The following is a 19,021-nucleotide window of genomic DNA, read 5'->3' as shown; positions in this document are numbered from 1 at the left end:
AGAACAGCAATCAGGGCCTGTTCGCTAACAGGAGGTCATTAACCAAACATGAACTCAGCTGGGGAAAACAACAAAGCATGAGAAAGAAACTCAAGATTGCCCTGCCTTGACTCTTTTTGGTATGAGAGAAAGGGAAGGAGAAATGCTTTCAATGTTTTTTAATCTTAATTTTTAATTTTAATGCTTTTAAGGTTGATGTCAACCTTTCAAGAAAGGCCAGGTCAGGAAACAAACACCACAAGAAATCCTAGAACTCTACTTTATTGATACAGGCTATAATAAATGAATCTTGAAAGCCTGACACTACATGTCCTTCCCTCCCATTTATACCGAAGAGAGACAAGGGAGGGCAACTATAACATTTCTCATGCTGTCTTGTCTTCCTGGATGAGTCCATGTTGTGCTAATGGTCTCTGTGCACCTTCTCCAAGGGAATCTCAGTGCTCCTTTACAATCTGTCACTCTCTTGCTCCTGTATCACCTGTTTTGCCTCTTGCTTGCCCTGTTGCTCTTGCTCCAGTGTCCCTGCTCATCTCGCTTGCATTCTCTTCCTCTTTTCCCTCACTTGTCCTTTCCTCACTCTTTATCTTCCTTGCCCTCACTTCATGACTCTCACTTATCTGTCTCTCTTGTTCATCTCTTGGGTGAGCTCTCTTTGTCTCTCACTTGCTCTCTCTAAAACCGACAGAATGTGTGGACTCTTTCACTTCAGCCATCTCTGCTGTGCTGTGCAGACTTCCTGCCAGTCTTTTATCTACCCACGGAAATAAGGAACCTGCAAAATGCTTGACCGTCATCTGAAGCCTGGCACTGGAAGATTCCTGTTGTTTCAGCCAAAGAAAATTGTCAGTAATGATTGGAGGAAAGAGATTATGCCCTCAGCTGCTGAAAGCGACCAGCTTCTGCTGAGTCATCACTCTGGTTGCTGCCGAAGTACAACACTTGTTTGTAGAGCAAGTCTTGTGCTGTCTTGAGAACATCACTTTAACTTTGGATCAGATACATGGGAAGGATACGACCTTTGAGAATACTAGCAAGGCACCTTCAAGAGGATGTCTGGATGAGTCCACAGTGCTTAGTCTCAATCATTTATCTATAACATTTTGGAAGTTTTCAGTCAGCTTTCAAAGGTAGTCCTATGTAAATGCTCTACAGCAGAGCCTAGCAACTTTTTGGTGGCCATAGGTCCCGCTTAATATTTCTAGAAGGCAAAAAAAGGATTGGATCACAACGCCTATGAGGTGTTTGGCTGGGTTGGGAAAGAAGCTTTGGAGAGTTTTGTTTTTATTTTAAATCTCATAGGCTTATTTTGGGAATGGTACTACATTTCTCGGCAAACCTAGATAGCATATTAAAAAAACAGAGACGTCACCTTGCCGACAAAGATCCGCATAGTCAAAGCTATGGTTTTTCCAGTAGTAATGTATGGCTGTGAGAGCTGGACCATAAAGAAGGCTGAGCGCCAAAGAATTGATGCCTTTGAACTGTGGTGCTGGAGAAGACTCTTAAGAGTCCCCTGGACTGCTAGGAGGTCAAACCAGTCATTCTTAAAGGAAATCAACCCTGATTGCTCATTGGAAGGATTGATACTGAAGCTCAAGCTCAGATACTTTGGTCACCTAATGCGAAGAGAGGACTTTTTGGAAAAGACCCTGATGTTGGGAAAGATTGAAGGCAAAAGAAGAGGATGGCAGAGGATGAGATGGTTAGATAGTATCACCAAAGCAATGAGCATGAAACTGAGCAAACTCAGGGAGGCAGTGAAGGACAGGAAGGCCTGGCGCAATATGGTTCATGGGGTCATGAAGAGTCGGACACGACTTAACGACTGAACAACAACAACAACTACATTTCTTATTTTTAACTTCATCAAAAATGAAAAGAACCTGTCCCTTCAATTTTCAACCATCACAGTCAAAGGGTGAGGAAAGGATAGTTGGGAATACACAATATTATCCTTTGTAGTAATCCAAACGGAATATTATTAGCATGTGGATAAGGCTAACTTGGACCAGGAGGGCTTAGAAATGACACATCAGCTTAAGATGGTGAAAGCACACAGTTTGGGCCAATGGAAATATCCTGGGACCCTAATGATAAACATTGCTTCCTCATGCCAAGGCTGAGTATCTGGCCCTTAAAAGAAGGTGCAGTATGTATCTGTGTCTTGCTCTTCCCTCTTCTCTTGATCAATTTTCAAATATTTAAGGAAATACTATAGTTACCAAAGTACTTATAAATTCATGAATGCATACAGAATTAACTGAACTTTTGAATCTGCCTTCCACAATCAAACCATTGGTCATTTGGTCCAGTCTATTACTGTCTGTTCTAAATGCCAGTGACTATCCAAAATTTTATGACAGCCAGTTTGGTGTAGTGGTTAAAGCATTAGGCTAGAAATCGGGAGACTGTGAGTTCTAGTCCTACCTAGGCACAAAGCCAGCTGGGTGACCCTGGGCCCGTCACTTTCTCTCAGCCCTAGGAAGGAGGCAATGCAAACCACTTCTGAAAAACCTTGCCAAGAAAACTGCAGGGACTTGTCCAGGCAGTCTCCGAGAATTGGACACGATGAACAGATTAAAAAAAAAAAAAAAATCCAACATTTTAGGCAAAATCACTTTTCAAAGTGGAGATTCCAAGTGTTGACTTTCCCTACGAAAACCTTGCAGTGATTGAGGTCGCTTCCCATTTCTGTCCCCTTCCCTGACCCCTTTCTCTTCTCTCACTCTCTCTCTCTCTCTCTCTCTCTCTCACACACACAGAGTAGTCCCATGTTTAGGTTTTCAATTAATTTTAGCAAACAGAAGCATCATGTGATCGGTGCATAGAATGGAAAAGCAATATAAAATTATGCAAACCAACAGAGAGAAATACCTGAGGCGGTCTGTAATCTGATAAGGGAAATTGTCTGGTGTCAGGAGAATGTTGCCGGTAGTCTATCAAAGGGGGTTGCCGGTAGTCCAAAGGGGGGGATTGCTGGTAATCTAATACTGGCGGATGCCGGTAATCTAATGGAGGTTGCCTATAGTCTGTAAATGGAGGTTGCCGAATGTCAGGTTTCACATCCTGCCTGGCTTTTACCTCTGACCTATAACTAAACAATAAAGAACAATTATATTAGAATCTGAACATTGTGTTGTTTGTTAAATTAAAGACCTGCAAAATAATGCCAAGAAATGAAATGTAGATTGCTGCATTGTAAAACTAGGCTTGGCTAAGTAATCAAAGTACGTAGCATTTCATTTTCAAACATATGGTTTGAGGGTCCTGTTGTTGAAGAGTAGAACACTATTCCTAAGGCAGTGGTGTTTGAGATGTCCACAGAAGGATCAGGTACCATTCTGGTGTGTCCCGCAACGTATGTGCAGCAAGAAGAGCAGCTGGAGAGGAAGGTTGCTGGAGGTGAGAATCACCTACTGATGCTGTAGGACATTTGAAAATGGAAAACTGCTTTGTTGGTTGCCACTCTCCCCTCCTTAGTTTCTCACTGCTCCATTGAAAGGTTAAACGACATGGCACCATTGCCTGCTGAACATGCAAGGGCTGTATCTCCATGACATTAACCAAGCTATCTCCTCCGCCTGTTAACTGAGATCTACATTCTTGGGATATTTTTGTTACTTCCTGACCAACAGAGGGGAGCATATCGTCAGTTTCATTCCTAGGCAGGAATCATGGAACCTCTAGTTTGAGGGTATAAACACATTAACTATGTCTCTCAACTCTGAGAGCTTAAATCAGAAGGTGTGCACCCATTCATCTCTATGCCCCAGAGACACATGACCTGAGATGACTGGGTGAATTGTGAGTTGGCCATTTATCTAGTTCTCCCAACCTCTCCAGATGAGATTGGGAAGCTGTTGTTCCTTGTCTTTTTTTGAAAAAAGGGGGAAAAAAGATAAATCCATGGTGGATAATTGGAGTTAATACCAGTGCATTCAGTACTCATGCCTTACCAGGAAAAGACATTTAGTCATTGTCCCAATCTTACAAGATCCTGCATGAGGACACTAATATTCAGGAGACAGATCTTTCTCCTGCTTGACAGAAAGTAAGTAACAGACCAGCAGTGGGGTAGACAGGCTTACATTAAGTTAATATATTTCCAAATAAGTGAGGCAAAGCTTATTCTTGCCTATATCATTTGTGCCATTTAAAAAAAAAAAGATTCCCTTTGCACATCTTAGGAAGAAAAATATTATAACACATTTCCTGAATGTATAAACTGTGAGGTTCTACCAGAATTTCCGGAAATTTATTAGATAAGCTCAACCCCTCATCACTCTACATTTGGAGCTGACTTTGAGGACCACCTAGAAGCTGCAATTGGTACAAAATGATGATCAAGAGCATATTGGATCTGTGCTTGAAGCCTGGCATTGGCTACCAACAGGCTTCCAAGTGCTGGTCTGGAACTACAGAGCCCCACCTGGCTTGGCATCAAGAAATAGCCAGGACTGCCTTCTCCACATGGAGTTGATTTGACCAGTGCTTCCAGCTGTTCTCTCCAGGGACCTCAGGATAGGCTTTTGGTAATCCCACGTTTTGTAAATTGAAGGTGTTAAGGCCAGGAAATTATGGTTTGTATTGTGGCATCAACATTTTGGAACAGCTTCCCTTTGGAAGGTAGACTGGCCCCCTTCCCCTTCTGTAAAATGAATTATTTAGGAAAGTCTTTGGTGAGTGACTGATGCCTGGGGTGAATTACAAAGTTGCTGGGATTATAGGTTTTTTCCCCCATATTATGGTTGCATTGAGGATGGATATTTCTTGCTGTTACACTTGTTACTGTGGTTGTTTCAATAACTGATTTTTGTTTATAGTGGATGTTTTTTTTGGGGGGGGTGCAGCCAATACGTTAGAATAAGCTTTAAAATGGCAATATAACCAAATACACGCATGTAGTTCTTTAAACTATATCAACATTTTTTTTTCATCCAACCACCTGTAAATAAAGCAAGCCAGCAATGGGTGGTCATGAATGTTGAATGGGATTTCTATGCATAATAAACAAAAGGGCAATAACATCAGCTTTTCCCCTTGACTCACTCCTGATTATTCTCGGTTACAGGCAACTCGTTGCCTTACGGTATCCAAGGGAGACTGTCTTCTCTTCGAAAGCATCTGCATTCCCCTCACCAGTTCAATATTTCTTTGCCTGGATCCACACCTATGTTTCATGCAGGTTGAGTGGGAGGCAATGGTCAAATCGTGATTCCTATTCACCCCTCAGTTTGTATGGATTATAAGAGGAAGGTCTTTTTGGCTGAGGCACGTCCCTGGAACTGACTCCAGTTGCTTCTTTCTACTTAATGCTGAAGAGCCAAAGAATTATCCAGCTATTTATATACATCTCAGCTCATTCTGGATTTATGTTTTTTAACCCTTTTATGTGTTTATCTTAGAAGTCTTCTCCATTTTCTTCCCATGATAGAACTCATAAAGGCATCAATGGTATTGCCAAATTGTTAGTGATTCTAACTGAAGCCTGTTCAAAGACATTCATACTTTGAGACCTTCTAAAATGGAAGAGAATATAAAAACAAGTTGTGCTAAAGCTTAGGGAGGCCTGCTCTTCACCAAACAGCAAAGGTATACAAAATGCAAAACTGTTGTCCCAATTTACTAGTACATTATCTGGAAATGTCCCACTGATTTTAACAGAACTTATATTTTCCTTAGGAAGGAGGTTTGGAATAGTAATGTCAGTTCTGTGGGACTGTTAAATGAAGCACTTTGCTTGAATTATCCCTAATTGGTCCTTTTTACAACTCAGTTGAGAATCTTTGAAACTGTCATTTAATGTTGGGTCCAAGTCTGGATTAGGAACATTGATAAATAAGTGATGTGATATTGTGTAACATAATGTATTTAGTCACATTTTTGCAAGACAAAAGTTAACCCAAGGACAAAATATAATTCTCTAGAAATTATAAAATGATAGAAGTTTTAATGTGACCATTTATTTTAAAGTAAAGTTTCCACGAAGACCCAGTTTGGTATAGTGGTTAAGGCATCAGGCTAGAAACTGGGAGAACATCAGTTTGTCCTGCCTTAAGCACAAAGCCAGCAGGGTGACCTTGGGCCAGTCACTCTCTCTCAGCCCTAGGAAGCAGGCAATGGCAAACCACTTCTGAAATCTTGCTAGGAAAACAAGTCCATGCAGTCACCAGGAGTCAACACTGACAAAATCGATGTGGTAAAATTATCCAATGTCTTTTGCCCACTGCTTTTTGGATGAAATAGTATTTTTAGGATTCTGTGGTAGAAATGCAAGCTTTATTATAACGAACTTTATTTGTTATATGCATTTGAGAGCTTTGTAAAGAATGATTTATCCTTTGGGGAATTATCACAAGAGTTCTTATTATGAAAAAAGGACATAGCCTTGCCATCTACAATGGACTTTGCATCCCAATTCCATCTATTCTGTTGGTGAAGTAAGCAACCGGTTTTATATCCTTTCATTAACATATAGGGTTGAATCCATAAATACTATGAGAAGAGTTCTCCAAATGGAAGACTTTCCCCTATAGAAAAGGAAGAAGTGATTTTTGGGGGGCTGATTCTGGTTTGGATCCTGTAGTTCCTGTCCTCGCCTCTCCAGATTTGCTGTGGAGAACTAGGAGATCCTGTAGAACTGTGTGAGATTTAGGAGGCAGAGAAGACAAAACCAGCCTATGAATGGAAATCTTTCTTTGCACTAACCAAAGTGTTAAGTAAAGCTGAACTGTTTTGCTTATGTCCAGTAAGCTCTTCCCACCTTCTCCATACACCCAAGAACCAGTGGTTCCTGCCTTACCTATTTTCATGTCCTTGAGTCTGTAGAGGCTGTGGAGGTGTGGGCTGTGCTACAGGGCTCTGCTGAGTCACAGGGCTGTGTTGCTGCGCCATGGGACTCTGTTTTTCTGAGCTCGGTGCGGAAGCTGGGCTGCTCAGCTCTGCAGGACCGAACAAGAGAGGTTACAAGAGAGTTGTCACACCAGATGGCATTAAGTGAAGAAAAAAGGGGGGCAACCAATCCCACATCAAACCATACACACACACACATATATATCATTGCTTTTATTACCATTTGTAAATGAGATCTAAAAAGAAATCCCTCTTCACTTAGTAGATTCCACCTGATATTTTTTTGTGCTTCAAAATCTCATATCAGCTGAGCTGATCTAAACCAAGATGGCATCAACACACATGGATTCCATTTCTCATAGTGCTTTTTAAGGTGAGAGAGAAATGAGGACATTTGGAAAGTTCCGACTGAGAGAACCTCAATCATAATGAATTTTATTGTGTTGGCATTTCAATTTGCGATAGCTTTAGTCCACCTGATTAGAATGTGAGTGTTTAATGGACTAAAATTTTGGTAGATTTCTCCATGGTGACACTAAGCTTCCAAGCTGGAGCCGTGGCCAAGTGGAATGAAATGCAGTAAGAGAAAGGCAAATAATGGCTTGTGAACCCTCAGCACCTTCTTGGTGGCCCAAGGACCACCTGAGAAAAGATTTTAAAAAAATATTGGGAAATTTTGGAAAAGGTTAAGAATGAAATGGATCCCTCGTGCCTTTCCTTAGAGACCCAAAGCACTCCTTAAAAATCCCATCTCCTACAAAAATATTTGGGTGGATTTTTTTCCTTTAGGAGAGTTTTAAGGGACAAAATTGATGTATTAAGAGTCTGCAAGATATAAGGCATCAATTCCACCCATTAAACCTCTCCAGAAAAAAAGAACAAAGAACAAAAAATGGATGAAAAGTTCAGCCTGACTTGTTTCAATGCTGACACAATATCATCAGCTACGCATCTTGGAAGAGGGCCCAGACAGAATCTCAGTGCAAGAAGGGTTCTCACCCATATACTAAAGAGTGGGCAATGGTAGTGTGAAAGAAAAAAAGGGATAGAAATCTGTAAGGCACAAAAAGAATCAGTTGAATCTAATTAAGTGAAATAAATGTTCAATATCCAATCTGAAGGATAAATTGATGTACCAAATAGCTGACTGACTGACTGTTCCTTCACTAGCCTGTGTAGACTTCCCACCAACTTCACATGCGTGGGTAGGTGTGGTAGAAATGTAGTCCAAAGTACTCATTGAAAATGAAGGCGGATACTTGAATAAAACAGAATTCACACACTTATAGGAGTGGAGTGAACATGCATACAGTTGTCTTCAAAATGCCTTTAAACTCCACTCCAAATAAATCTGTTGTTTTTTAAGGTGCTCCCAAACTCTCTGTTGTTTTCATAGGCCATCTTCCATTATCTACATCCTGTTTAATGCACAAAGCACTGAGAACAAAGATCTATCAAGGTACAATTGCTATTTCTCTTTTTGATCCTGATTAATAGGGCCCAGTTAGTCAGGTTAGAAAGGCATGCAGACGGACAGAAATCTCTGTATCCTTGGACACAGCAAATGTTTAGGAGGGTTTAGGACAAACAAAAAAAACACTGTCAGATATGGGGGCCTTCCACAGGCAAGAACCCTTGGATGACCTGACAATGCTATAGGGCTTCCAATGAGCTTTGCACCCTGAGCCAATCAATTCCTCCTCATGACCCTTGGCATTTCCCTTCTCCTCCTGAAATGAAGATGCATGGGGCTTTGGAATAATTCCCTCCCTCCCTCCCTCCCTCCAGTGTTCTTGGCTGCAAAATGCAAATTTCAAGGAAAGTGATCAAGGGCAACCCAGCCATTTTTTAATCATGTAGAGCTTCAATCTCACTGGCTACCATCTTGACTTTTTTGACTATAGCCTGTGGAGACCCCTGCTGGGTGGGGATGAAAGGGTAGAAACTACAGCAAAAATGTCTAAAGTTCAGAGTGATCTGTTAGAACCCTGCTTGTTTTGACTCTGTTATCAGTGACATGACCATAAAAAAGCCTGCACGTGCACAAGCAAATTAACTGACGTCAGTGGAAGTGCAATTATGTAAAATGGAATGAGACTGGAACTGTTAGTGGCTGTAGTGATGATCTCCAACCACTATATAATGCTTGTTTTCCCACAAGGCAAAGGAACAGACCCTAAATGCTTCATCAAGGGCTTTTTCTGATGGATTCAAATATATTTTTGCTATATGAAGTGGTTGTGAAGGGCTCAGATTCTGTTCCAGCAAGGTCTGCAGGGATCCAGCAATACCATTTATATAATGTCATGCCCTGCCCACACATATAAAAATCTCTTCCCTTTCCCAAGGGAGCAGTTCAGATTAATTGGTTCCTACTTCAAGTTTCCTCCTGGGTTTTAAGGGTCAATTACTTACCCTCCTGAGGAATGATGCGAAGAGTTACACTAAGACCAGCATCTTTAATTAGCTTCACAATATCTGCATGAGGCATGTTAATAATAGACTGGCCATTCACAGCTAAGATCCGGTCTCCGACTTTTAATTTCGCACAGCGATCAGCAGGACTCCCATCAATTATCCTGCCTATTTTATGGGGTACAGCTAGAAGAGAAAAGAAGGACACAATGGGGTAGATACAAGCAAACAAACAAATAAATGTTTATACACAGACAAAATGGCTTTGACGGGAAAATGTCTAGACCAGCTGCCTGAGTTCTGTAAGTTATTCCTGCTTTGCCTTTCTCTTTCACTTTGGCTTCTTTACTGTCCAGGCTTCCATTGTCATACTGCTTGTGTTTTTATTCAAAATTTCAGCTGCTCAATCCGTGTTATTGGAACTAATGCTAATAATAAAGTAGTGAAGAGCCGTATCTTCAAAATCCCTGACTGCCATTATATCTGGAGAAAATACCTTCTTATATTCCTGTCTTTGTTAAAGGTGAAAATGATACAGCGCCATTTCAGAAGGCCCTTCCATGCTAGCTACAGTGCAGTGGTGGCCACAGAAAGCCTTGCCAGTTCTCTGAAGATGGGTGAGGAAACAAAAGAGATACAAAAATAAAGATAGAAAACTTAGGACACTTGCAGCAGGCCGGCACCTGAAAAATTTGCTGGACAGAAACTATTCAACCATTGTTGCAACTACAAAAAAGACATGACTACTGAAGCACCCTCAGAAACCTCCCCTGACCAAAAGTAGTTGGCATGAGGTTGCTTCTCACCATTATGAGATTGGAAACACACAAAATCTGCACTGGATGCTCTAACATGACGGAACACAGTTAGAAACAAATCCAAAAAGATATATTCATCATTGAGGGGGAAAGAAAAGAAAAGAAAAAACTAGATCATTTCAGTCCTGGCCACTTGCATTATCCTCTTGCCCACTGAAACTCTTGCCCTCCCAATAAATATTGGGGCCCTAAAAGGGATTGGATTAATCCACATTGGATTATTAACTATTCACATACGAAACATCTCTGAGTAAAGTTGTTTTAGTCCAGGTTGCTGGTTTACGTTTATGTGGGTTTTAATTATTTTACTCTTTTTATGGATTTTATGAGCTGCCCAGAGTCGCTTATAAAATAAATTAAAGGGAAGCTGGGCTTCATTTCAGTATAGCACTGGGCAAACAAAGATTTTCAATGCAATGTTGTTTATGCGTTGTGGATGTTCATGTTGCTAATGCAGTCTAAATTTAAGTATGTATTTACTGAATAAATTACCATTCAATGAAGTTATCAAGGGAACTTATGCTGGATAGGATAGGTGACCCATCTTTGGACAAAATGATCTTAGTAGCCCCCTTCCGTAGCACTGATTTTTTACTAGCCTATACTGCAGCAAGCAAGCAAGAATAACACTAATGATGACTGGTACCCTTCTTTCTAGTGTCAGTGGTTATATATTTGTTGATGTATAGATGCACAGTTATCACAGCGAGGTAATCACATTTGGGTAATCACAGCATAGAAGAAGAGTCACAGCCAGGACAAGGCAGATTCTGAGAGTCAGGTTCTGTTGGAGTTTGGACCTTGGCAGGTGCCTGACAATGTGATTATTGAGAGATACGGAAAGAAGAGAGTAGGCATCAGTTATGAAGGGATCCTTTAATATTCTGGCTTTCCAAGTTTGTTTCATGGACGGTGCAGACATGTTGATTTCATGACAAGGATTCACATGGACAGTCTTTGTTGAAGGGTCATGGATGCTGACAACATTGCAACACCTGACCAGAATACCAACAGGTGTGAGAAGGTAAGACATTGCTGGTGATAAAAGTTAATGTTGCTGATATTCTTTCATTTCTGAGCTATCAGTAGATATCCAAATACAGTAAAAACTTGAGGTTTTACAAGTAAAATGGTCCAGGCAGTTGCCTGGAATATTTGCCACCCAATCTCATCTTTTAGTATGGAGTGAAGGGGATGGGGGGTGGGAAACCAACATCCTTCTCTCCCAACTTCTGTTTGACAGAGCTATAATGTGTTTAAAGGTTTGATTCAATTTATTTATGTATTAGACTTATACGACTGCCAAATCGGAAAGCCTTAATACATACAGGCAGAGCCAACAGGAATTTGGAGACCTAGCATAAGAATTTCAACCAATACATAGCCAGTTGCATCAGAACAAATCATTGTGCCAGAAGTATGTTATTTAAGATATGGAATAAACTATAAGGCAGAGGTATCCTACAACGTAATGCTATTATATTACATGGTCTACCACAGCAAGAGCTTTGAATGTTCTAAGAGCAAGAAATGTATAGCTCTATCACTTCCTAATCGTACAGAATTCAGCACACACAGAATTGTTATCTGAATAAGCTCTTACACTTGCAGTCCTAAAAGCATCAAGGAAATTCTTCAACAAGATGTTTTATTTGTATGGGGACAATACAGTTGTATCCTCTCTCTGTAGAACATAGAGGGAAAAAAATCTTATGGAACTTATGGAACATTTTTCATTACGGCAAAGTGTGGTCTCTTCCTCTAATTGAAGCAACATCCTTTATCAGAAAAGAAACTCCTGAATTGAACTTAGGAGCTCAAACTCCCTTTTATGGATTTTAAATTATAAGTTCATTAATTTCTTCACTGGACAATTTAAAACTTTTGATGTTATGTTAACATTGAAATCTCATTTTGGAGCATTTGGGGATTTCTACCCTAATTTCCTCTCTTTTCCTCAAACACTTCCTGAACCAGTATCAGTGATGACGTCTAAAACGCACTGGTGACCTACAGTTTTTCAAAGAAAAACTGCTTTCATTGTGCTTTCTCCTAGCAACTAGATAATGATGCACGGCTTTCAGCACAGTATTAACTTCTCATTAATTTCTACTGCTTTACCATTAAAAGCACTTTTAATTAAGCAAACTGTAATTTGATTTAATGCTTTGGTTTTCCATAAGCCATTTCAAGTATCGGGCACATTTAGAGAAACGAAACGTCTGAACATTTGCAAAATGTTACATCTAAAGTGGGGGAAGAGAAGACGCCCCACCATCTGTTAATTTAACAAAATAAAAATAGGGTTCGTTCTGGGATCTGAACTGTAAGAAGTCAGACCAGATTGCTGAAACGGTCTGTAGTAGCCTTTGATTTTAGACAGCTTGGTTGCCTTTTCACCTGTATGTTATGGATAAACATACTGGATGAAGCTGGATAAACCTGACTTCCACAGCTAGGTATAGCAGAGACTGCCAACTTCGAAAAGCAATTTTTTAGGAAAAGTATAATGAAATGCAACTTGTGCTCAGCCCAGCAATGGCAGCCATAACACAAACATTTAAACGTAGCCACCCCGAACGTAAATCAAAAAGTAGTTCTAATGAGCAGCAGTTTTTGCAGGGGGGAAGGAAGAGCAAACGGTGAAAGCAGGGATTCTTTGGTGCAGCCCAAACTCGGCCCCTTTTGTGAGTGCTCTGTGACATTGCAACGGTACGATGCTGCGTTCATCATTTTGCTCATAGCGATGGATTCAGCCAGCGCCCCCGCTAACGGGCTCTCAAATTCAATGAGGATATGTAAGAAGGCACTGGATAAGTGCCATCATACTACTGATTTTCATAGAGCTAAGGAAACTACCTGATGCTAAACCCAGCCTACATTTATCTAACTCCGCGAAATATTCCTATTTTTAGGCATACGTGAAATGATTCTTATGCTCTTCTTTTGTTGACTGCCGTTTCACTCATCTATTAATTTTGACAGAAAGTGCATAAAACATGCAGACACACTGCTTAATTTTTTAAACCAAAAGAATCCTCAGGGGACGGCTCATAAATCAGCAGAGATTTACTTACTGAAAGCAGAACGGCTGTCTATTCCTTTCCCTTGCCTGTTTTTTTTTTTTTTTTAATTCTTCTCTTTCCAGTGGAAAAGAAAATATGGACCCTAGTTTTCTCTCTGAAAGCAGCCAGGCAGGGCAGTTTTGAGCAGTTAAACAGACAGAAAAGGAAAAAATAAAAATGACCAAACCCTGACCTGGTAAAGCAGTTGTATCGTACATTCTCAGACCATGATTAAAACCAAAGACTGCATTCCCAGGATTGGTTACGAATGCGAATGTGTTTTCTGTGCACGGAAACGTCTGTTTCTAGGGATACTCCCTGCTCACCCCAGTGGAACTCTACATATACAAAGGGATATTTGCCCAGTTGCCCCGCTCAAATTAATTAAGGCATTTTCTAGGTATACATTGCAAAAGAGAGTGAAAAGAGATTTTCGGAGTGAAAATCTTCCCATCTATTCTTCCTCCAGTACAAGGGTCTGCTTTGTTTAATTGAAAGTGACTGCAACAAATGTAAGCAAAAATACAAACTAGTGTTTGATTATTAAGACAATAACTTAGTAAAAGAAAAAAAAAAGAATGCCAACCAAAATATGGCATCTGTCTGTCTGTCCGTCCATGCATCCATCCATCCATGCATCCATGCATCCATCCATCATCTATCTGTCTATCATCATCATCACCATCACCATCATCATCGTCACCAATTATCTATCTGTCTCTGTCTCAGAAGATCACTAAGCCCAGACAGAACTCCAGTCAATGTCACAGCATGGCACAAGAAAGTGTTGGTTGTTACAAGCTAGTGTCACAGGCAAATAATATTTCTCATTTCAACACATATAGTGCATTTTCATCGGTTGTGTGTGTGCAGTACGTCCCTTAAGAGTTCAGAGGCTGCATTTTGTGAAAAATAACTTTCCTGCCTTCTCTCATTTCACCTTTTTCTTATATAGTATGTACATGCTAGAAGTGATGGAGTAGAAAGGGGGAAAAGCCTTTTCTTGTAATTATTACAAATTCTGGCAGATAACTTTTGTAATATTTTAAAAAAATGTACACAGAAATGTGCTTTCAATATGTTACATGATAATCACGGAAACATTTGTTATGTCTTCAGTTCTCCATAAATATGTATGAACTTTCATTTAGCTCTAATTCTTAGTCTGACATAATGTGACTGGGAGAAATAACAACCCAGTAGGACTGCCTTGCTTCCTGTGGACACTTTTATGCCTGAGACGAACAATCAATAATTCTTGGCAAGCTTCTTCCAATCTTCTCATGTTAGGAAATCCCAGGAGTGCTTGTCAACCAAAAGTTGTCATATATTGTTAATTCATGAATAAGGTGTAAGAATGTATCGCCTGATACAATGCCCCTGTAGGCTTTACATTTCTCGCAACCAGTTTTAAACTATAGTTCTATTAAACTTGGAAGCAAGGAAGGAAATGATTCCATATCCATTTGTACTTTTTACTCATGGCCTTGGATAACTCTTTTATTGGCCTTTATATCAGACGATTTAAGACAGCAATGGCATCTTGAGATTTCAAACTGTTCAAACCATGCAAAAACTATACAGAAGCCCTAAAACAAACTAAACATTTTTTTTTTAAAGGAAATAAAACTATTCCCCCAACCCAGGGAAAAAAGAAAACCCTGGTTCCATTATATGAATCACAGGGCCTTGCCCATTTTTTTCTACCCTCTGCCTGCTATGGCCTTTGTCCTCCCCAAAATCATTAAGTGCAGCCTTCAGCAGCTGAAATCTTAGCCTCTTCAGATGTGTGGGCATCTGGGGGAGGCAAAGGGAGCAAATGATGCTATGCGCATGGCCTCATCACTACACAACTGCCATTACTTATGTACACTGGTAAGAGGGTATGTAAGACAACTTTGGTGTGATGATGTCACTAGATGCATGCCACCATTTTGGCCTCACTGTGGTTTGCTGTGGGCTCCCCACTGACAAGGTTAAAAAAACAGAAAGGGAAAACAGCAGATTTCTGAGGCCATATCTGGAAGCAAACAAGTATTGACCAAAGCAATAATTGAGCCCGCCACAAAGGGGTAATGAGCAAGGACAGAAAGTTGGTATGAAGTAATTGAAAATTACTTCAGCTGAGATACTGAGCCAGAATTAGAAGATATCTAAGAGCAAAGGGAAGCCTCCCAACCCCCTGAATTATCTGTCTACCATCTGATAGCAATGAGGCACTGAAGGACTAGAGGAGAACTTCATCTTCTGACAAATGACTGTGGTAGTGAAGAGATCCAGTCACATGTTACTGTCAGAATCAAGACCCTTCAGCATCTTTGGTCTGCATCTTTCAAACTCATTCTGCTCATTTTCGGAGAGTGAGAGATTGTAAGCAGAGCTTACACAAAATATACCTCCTTATTTTTGTTTCATAAAACCTATAAGCTAGGGTTATACATTTTAATGGCATTTTCTCAATTTTCATGAGAAGTCATGAGGTAGGGACAATTGTACCTGACACTCTCTTTTGTCCATAGCATTATTTACAAAAGTCTCATCTTGACTGGCTTTTGGGGAATAGATTATTTTCACTGGACACGTGCCTATTTATATACCCATTTTATACTATTTCTTTTAATGCTGGTAAACATGTTGGCTCGTTGCTATTAATATTGATCATAAAAATATAATCAACACTGGCCGCCTAATATATAATAAACTAAAATAAGCTGGGGTATTTTGCACCCACTGGTCTGTATTGTGCCCTGCACTTATATAGTAGATCAATTTTGGAAAAATGATGTCCCTGGATGCCATGGTATCCATTAAAAGCAATAAAAATGGCACCTATGGAGGTGTGCATTAGTTTTAATTTTTCAGAATTGACTGAGATGTGGCAAGATTGTCAAATCCCATAGGATTTTGAATGCCAGAAATTTCATGAGATTTCAAACAGTTGAGAGGGGAAGCTACTGTGCAAGTTGTTCAGGGCTTGAAAAGATTGTTAACTTTTGTATGCATGAATAATTTTATCATTCACCCATACATACAGGTATATACTGTATTTAATAAGAATTACAATATTGGTAGCAGTAACAGCAGGTAAACTCATTAATATAGTATATCATGTAAAGGAATATTGTGTTTAATTTATGATGTATTTTCTGTTGAGCCTAATTCCGTTTATTTGCTTGCCTTGGTTTTGGCTTCCCCTTATGAAGCTCTACTTATCCAATTTCCAGATGACCCTACTGTGGCCAAATTGATGGAGTTCTGTGACCTTCCTTTATGTGGGGCTCCAATTCCCAGCTTAATACTTTGCCATTTCTATGCCTCTAATCCTTATTCCCCTCGCATGGCCATCTGTTCTTTATTCTCCAAATTTGACCGTTTCTGCTAAAGCGTGTGACCTTTTATTCTTTTGTGGTTTTCCTTATGTCCATGTTCTTTCTTCTCTTTTGGGTTTTTCAATTTAGATTTAGATGCCCGTAAAAGTTTTGTTTTCCACAAACAAAATCCACAATGATGATGGTACACAGGCTTTGATCGATGCCCACATTTTCTGTAATGAAGGTGGACATCCAGAGTATGTCCTGGCTGTGTTTAGACGCCACTTCAGGTCCTTCATTCTTTCAAATCCCCCCAGTGGTTTCCATTTGTCCATTAGGCTTGAACATCTAGTGGCCTATACTGAAAGTATGCAAGTCAGTTTCCATTTTATCCAGATAAAGGTAATCGCTATCTTTTAACTAGTAACATTTTTCATTTTTAAGTAATTCTTTCTGCTAATCCTTTAGAATATAACTTCGCTTCTGTGTTTCTTCTTCCTTATAAATGCTGGTAGGCACCTAAGTAGAAAAGCAGAACTTTCAGTACCTTTTTTTGGGGGGGGGGTGTCAATGATTTCTGTTCATCAGAATGAGGAATAGCATTTTTTGTGCCTTACGTTCAGAGCCAATCATAACTATTATTATTTTCAGACTGATCACAAGCACTACCACAACATGATCATTTGTGATGGAGGGGAAGGGGCCACAACACAGTTATTTTCTTATTGAAGCATGGTCTGTAGGCATGCTGTGTTGGGAAATGTATTTTGGATGGGCTGTTATTAAATAAGAACCCCTTTGAGACTTAGGTCAAGAGTGATCTTCTGTGGTCTGGGGACCTTGCCTGGAAGAGCTGTGCATTTCTGGTATTTTTTTTTTAACTACTTGTAGCAGGGAGATGAATTATCATTCTACACAGAGCATAAACTCATGGCATAGGGCCTGGTTATCTGAGGGACCGCCTGTCTTCAATTGTTTCTGACTGTCTGGTATGTTCTGGCAGGGTGGATGTGTTCCAGGTCCTCTCTATTAAACATTGTCATCTTGTGGGACCAAGGAAGCGTTCTTCCTTTGTCATGGCCCCAGAGATATGGATAGCACCCGCTCTCCTGGGATTCCAGAAAGCCCTTAAGATCTGGCTCTGGTCCCAGGCCTGGGGTTAATATGTTGGTGGGGCCTCTGTCAAGTTTTTATTGTTATCTTTGCTTTTAGGCTGGGTGTCATGTTTTGTTTTATGTTTTTAACTGTTCATTTAGATTTTGTAAGCTGCCCAGCATATGTTTTATTGTTAATTAGAATAGCCTTAAAATACTATCTATATAATTCACTGCGTCTCTGCGTTTTGATTGATACATCAACATTCAGCAACCATGTAAAGTGTATTGGTTTGCACCAGTTTCTTAAGCTGAGGTTTATAGCTAAGAGAGCAGATGGTGGACAGTTAATAGAAAAACTGCTGATGTGAGTTCCTACGCCAGCATCTCCCATGGGCATCACCTATCAGGTCTGTAGCTCAGTGGCTTACAAGGGTCCCAGGCACAATTCTCCAGAAAAGTCTGGCAAAGCTATCTGTCTGAAGCACAGGACAATTTGGGGCATTCAGTAATGGACTAGATGAAAAAAGGGATTACTTGGAATAAACTTTTGATGCCCCTAAAAAAGATCCTATGTAGTCATTCCTAGACTCATTCCTGGGTAGAGCTTCTAGAAGGTAAGAAAATAATGGCTCCAATCTGAGTAACAAAGGAGAAGGAAATTGGAGATGGAAGAGGAACATTAAGCCTAAGAAATGTAAATGTACCTTCAAGTTCTTATGAATAAAAAAATGGCATTTTAAAAAGTAATAGAAACCTAAATGGTGGTGGTCAGTTCTATTCTTCTCACATATTCTCAGTTCTCAACATCTGCAACAATACCTCTTTGGAGCCTCTAACTGCCTACGATTCATAACTATGAAAACCATACGTTTTTGTTTAAAATTTCCCATTTCATTCATTGGGGAGAGCATAGCTAGTCACAAGTGAAGGGATGGTTAACTATCCAATATTTTGTACCCCATGACCAGCTGATACAAAACAATCACAGGGTTCTTGATAATCCATAGGAAGTATGGGAAATATTGCTAATTCTAATATGAATAAGAATATTATAATCTGGACAGCCTCTACTACAGATGGAAATATTAGGAGAATACTGAAATACAGTGGGCACAATCCAGAGAAAGTTAACTATGAAATCAATGGGGCTTAAGTGCTTATATCTGAACTTAAATCTCATTGATTTCAACTGAACATAAGCTCACTTAGCTTTCTCTTGATTGTATCCAGTGACGTCTTCCAGCCTGGTCCTCTGGGATGTAAGGCTTAGAATGACTCTGGGTGTGGCCACAGTCCCACTAAATTCTCAAAACATCAAGCTTGCATCAAGGGAACTGCAAACAAACAAACAAAACCCACGGAAAATTTCTACAATGAAATCCAAGCATACCTTTACGTATGAATGTAAACATATCATACAAACGATATCAAGTTATATTCTTGAAAGGGATTTTTAGGCG

General features: G+C 39.9%; 1 protein-coding gene across 13 annotated transcripts in view; it reads right to left on the bottom strand.

Annotated features, from left to right (window-relative positions):
• MAGI2 (membrane associated guanylate kinase, WW and PDZ domain containing 2) overlaps positions 1–19,021 on the bottom strand; it is a 659,127-nt gene that overhangs the window by 46,802 nt on the left and 593,304 nt on the right. For all 13 annotated transcript variants that reach the window (XM_088134918.1, XM_088134917.1, XM_088134920.1 and 10 more), the window contains 3 exons: positions 9,271–9,456; positions 6,806–6,944; positions 2,878–3,097 (listed from right to left, as the gene is read on the bottom strand). In XM_088134918.1, coding sequence (XP_087991044.1) covers positions 2,878–3,097; positions 6,806–6,944; positions 9,271–9,456 — 545 coding nt within the window. The remainder of the gene's footprint in view (positions 1–2,877; positions 3,098–6,805; positions 6,945–9,270; positions 9,457–19,021) is intronic.

Source organism: Python bivittatus, unplaced genomic scaffold (genome assembly GCF_059951505.1).
Source record: "Python bivittatus isolate LINGU-HERP-01145 unplaced genomic scaffold, Pbiv_v1 ctg000120_np1212, whole genome shotgun sequence".
Taxonomy (NCBI): domain Eukaryota; kingdom Metazoa; phylum Chordata; class Lepidosauria; order Squamata; family Pythonidae; genus Python; species Python bivittatus.
Note: the sequence above shows the minus strand (reverse complement) of the source record. Positions and strands in the feature narration are given on the sequence as shown.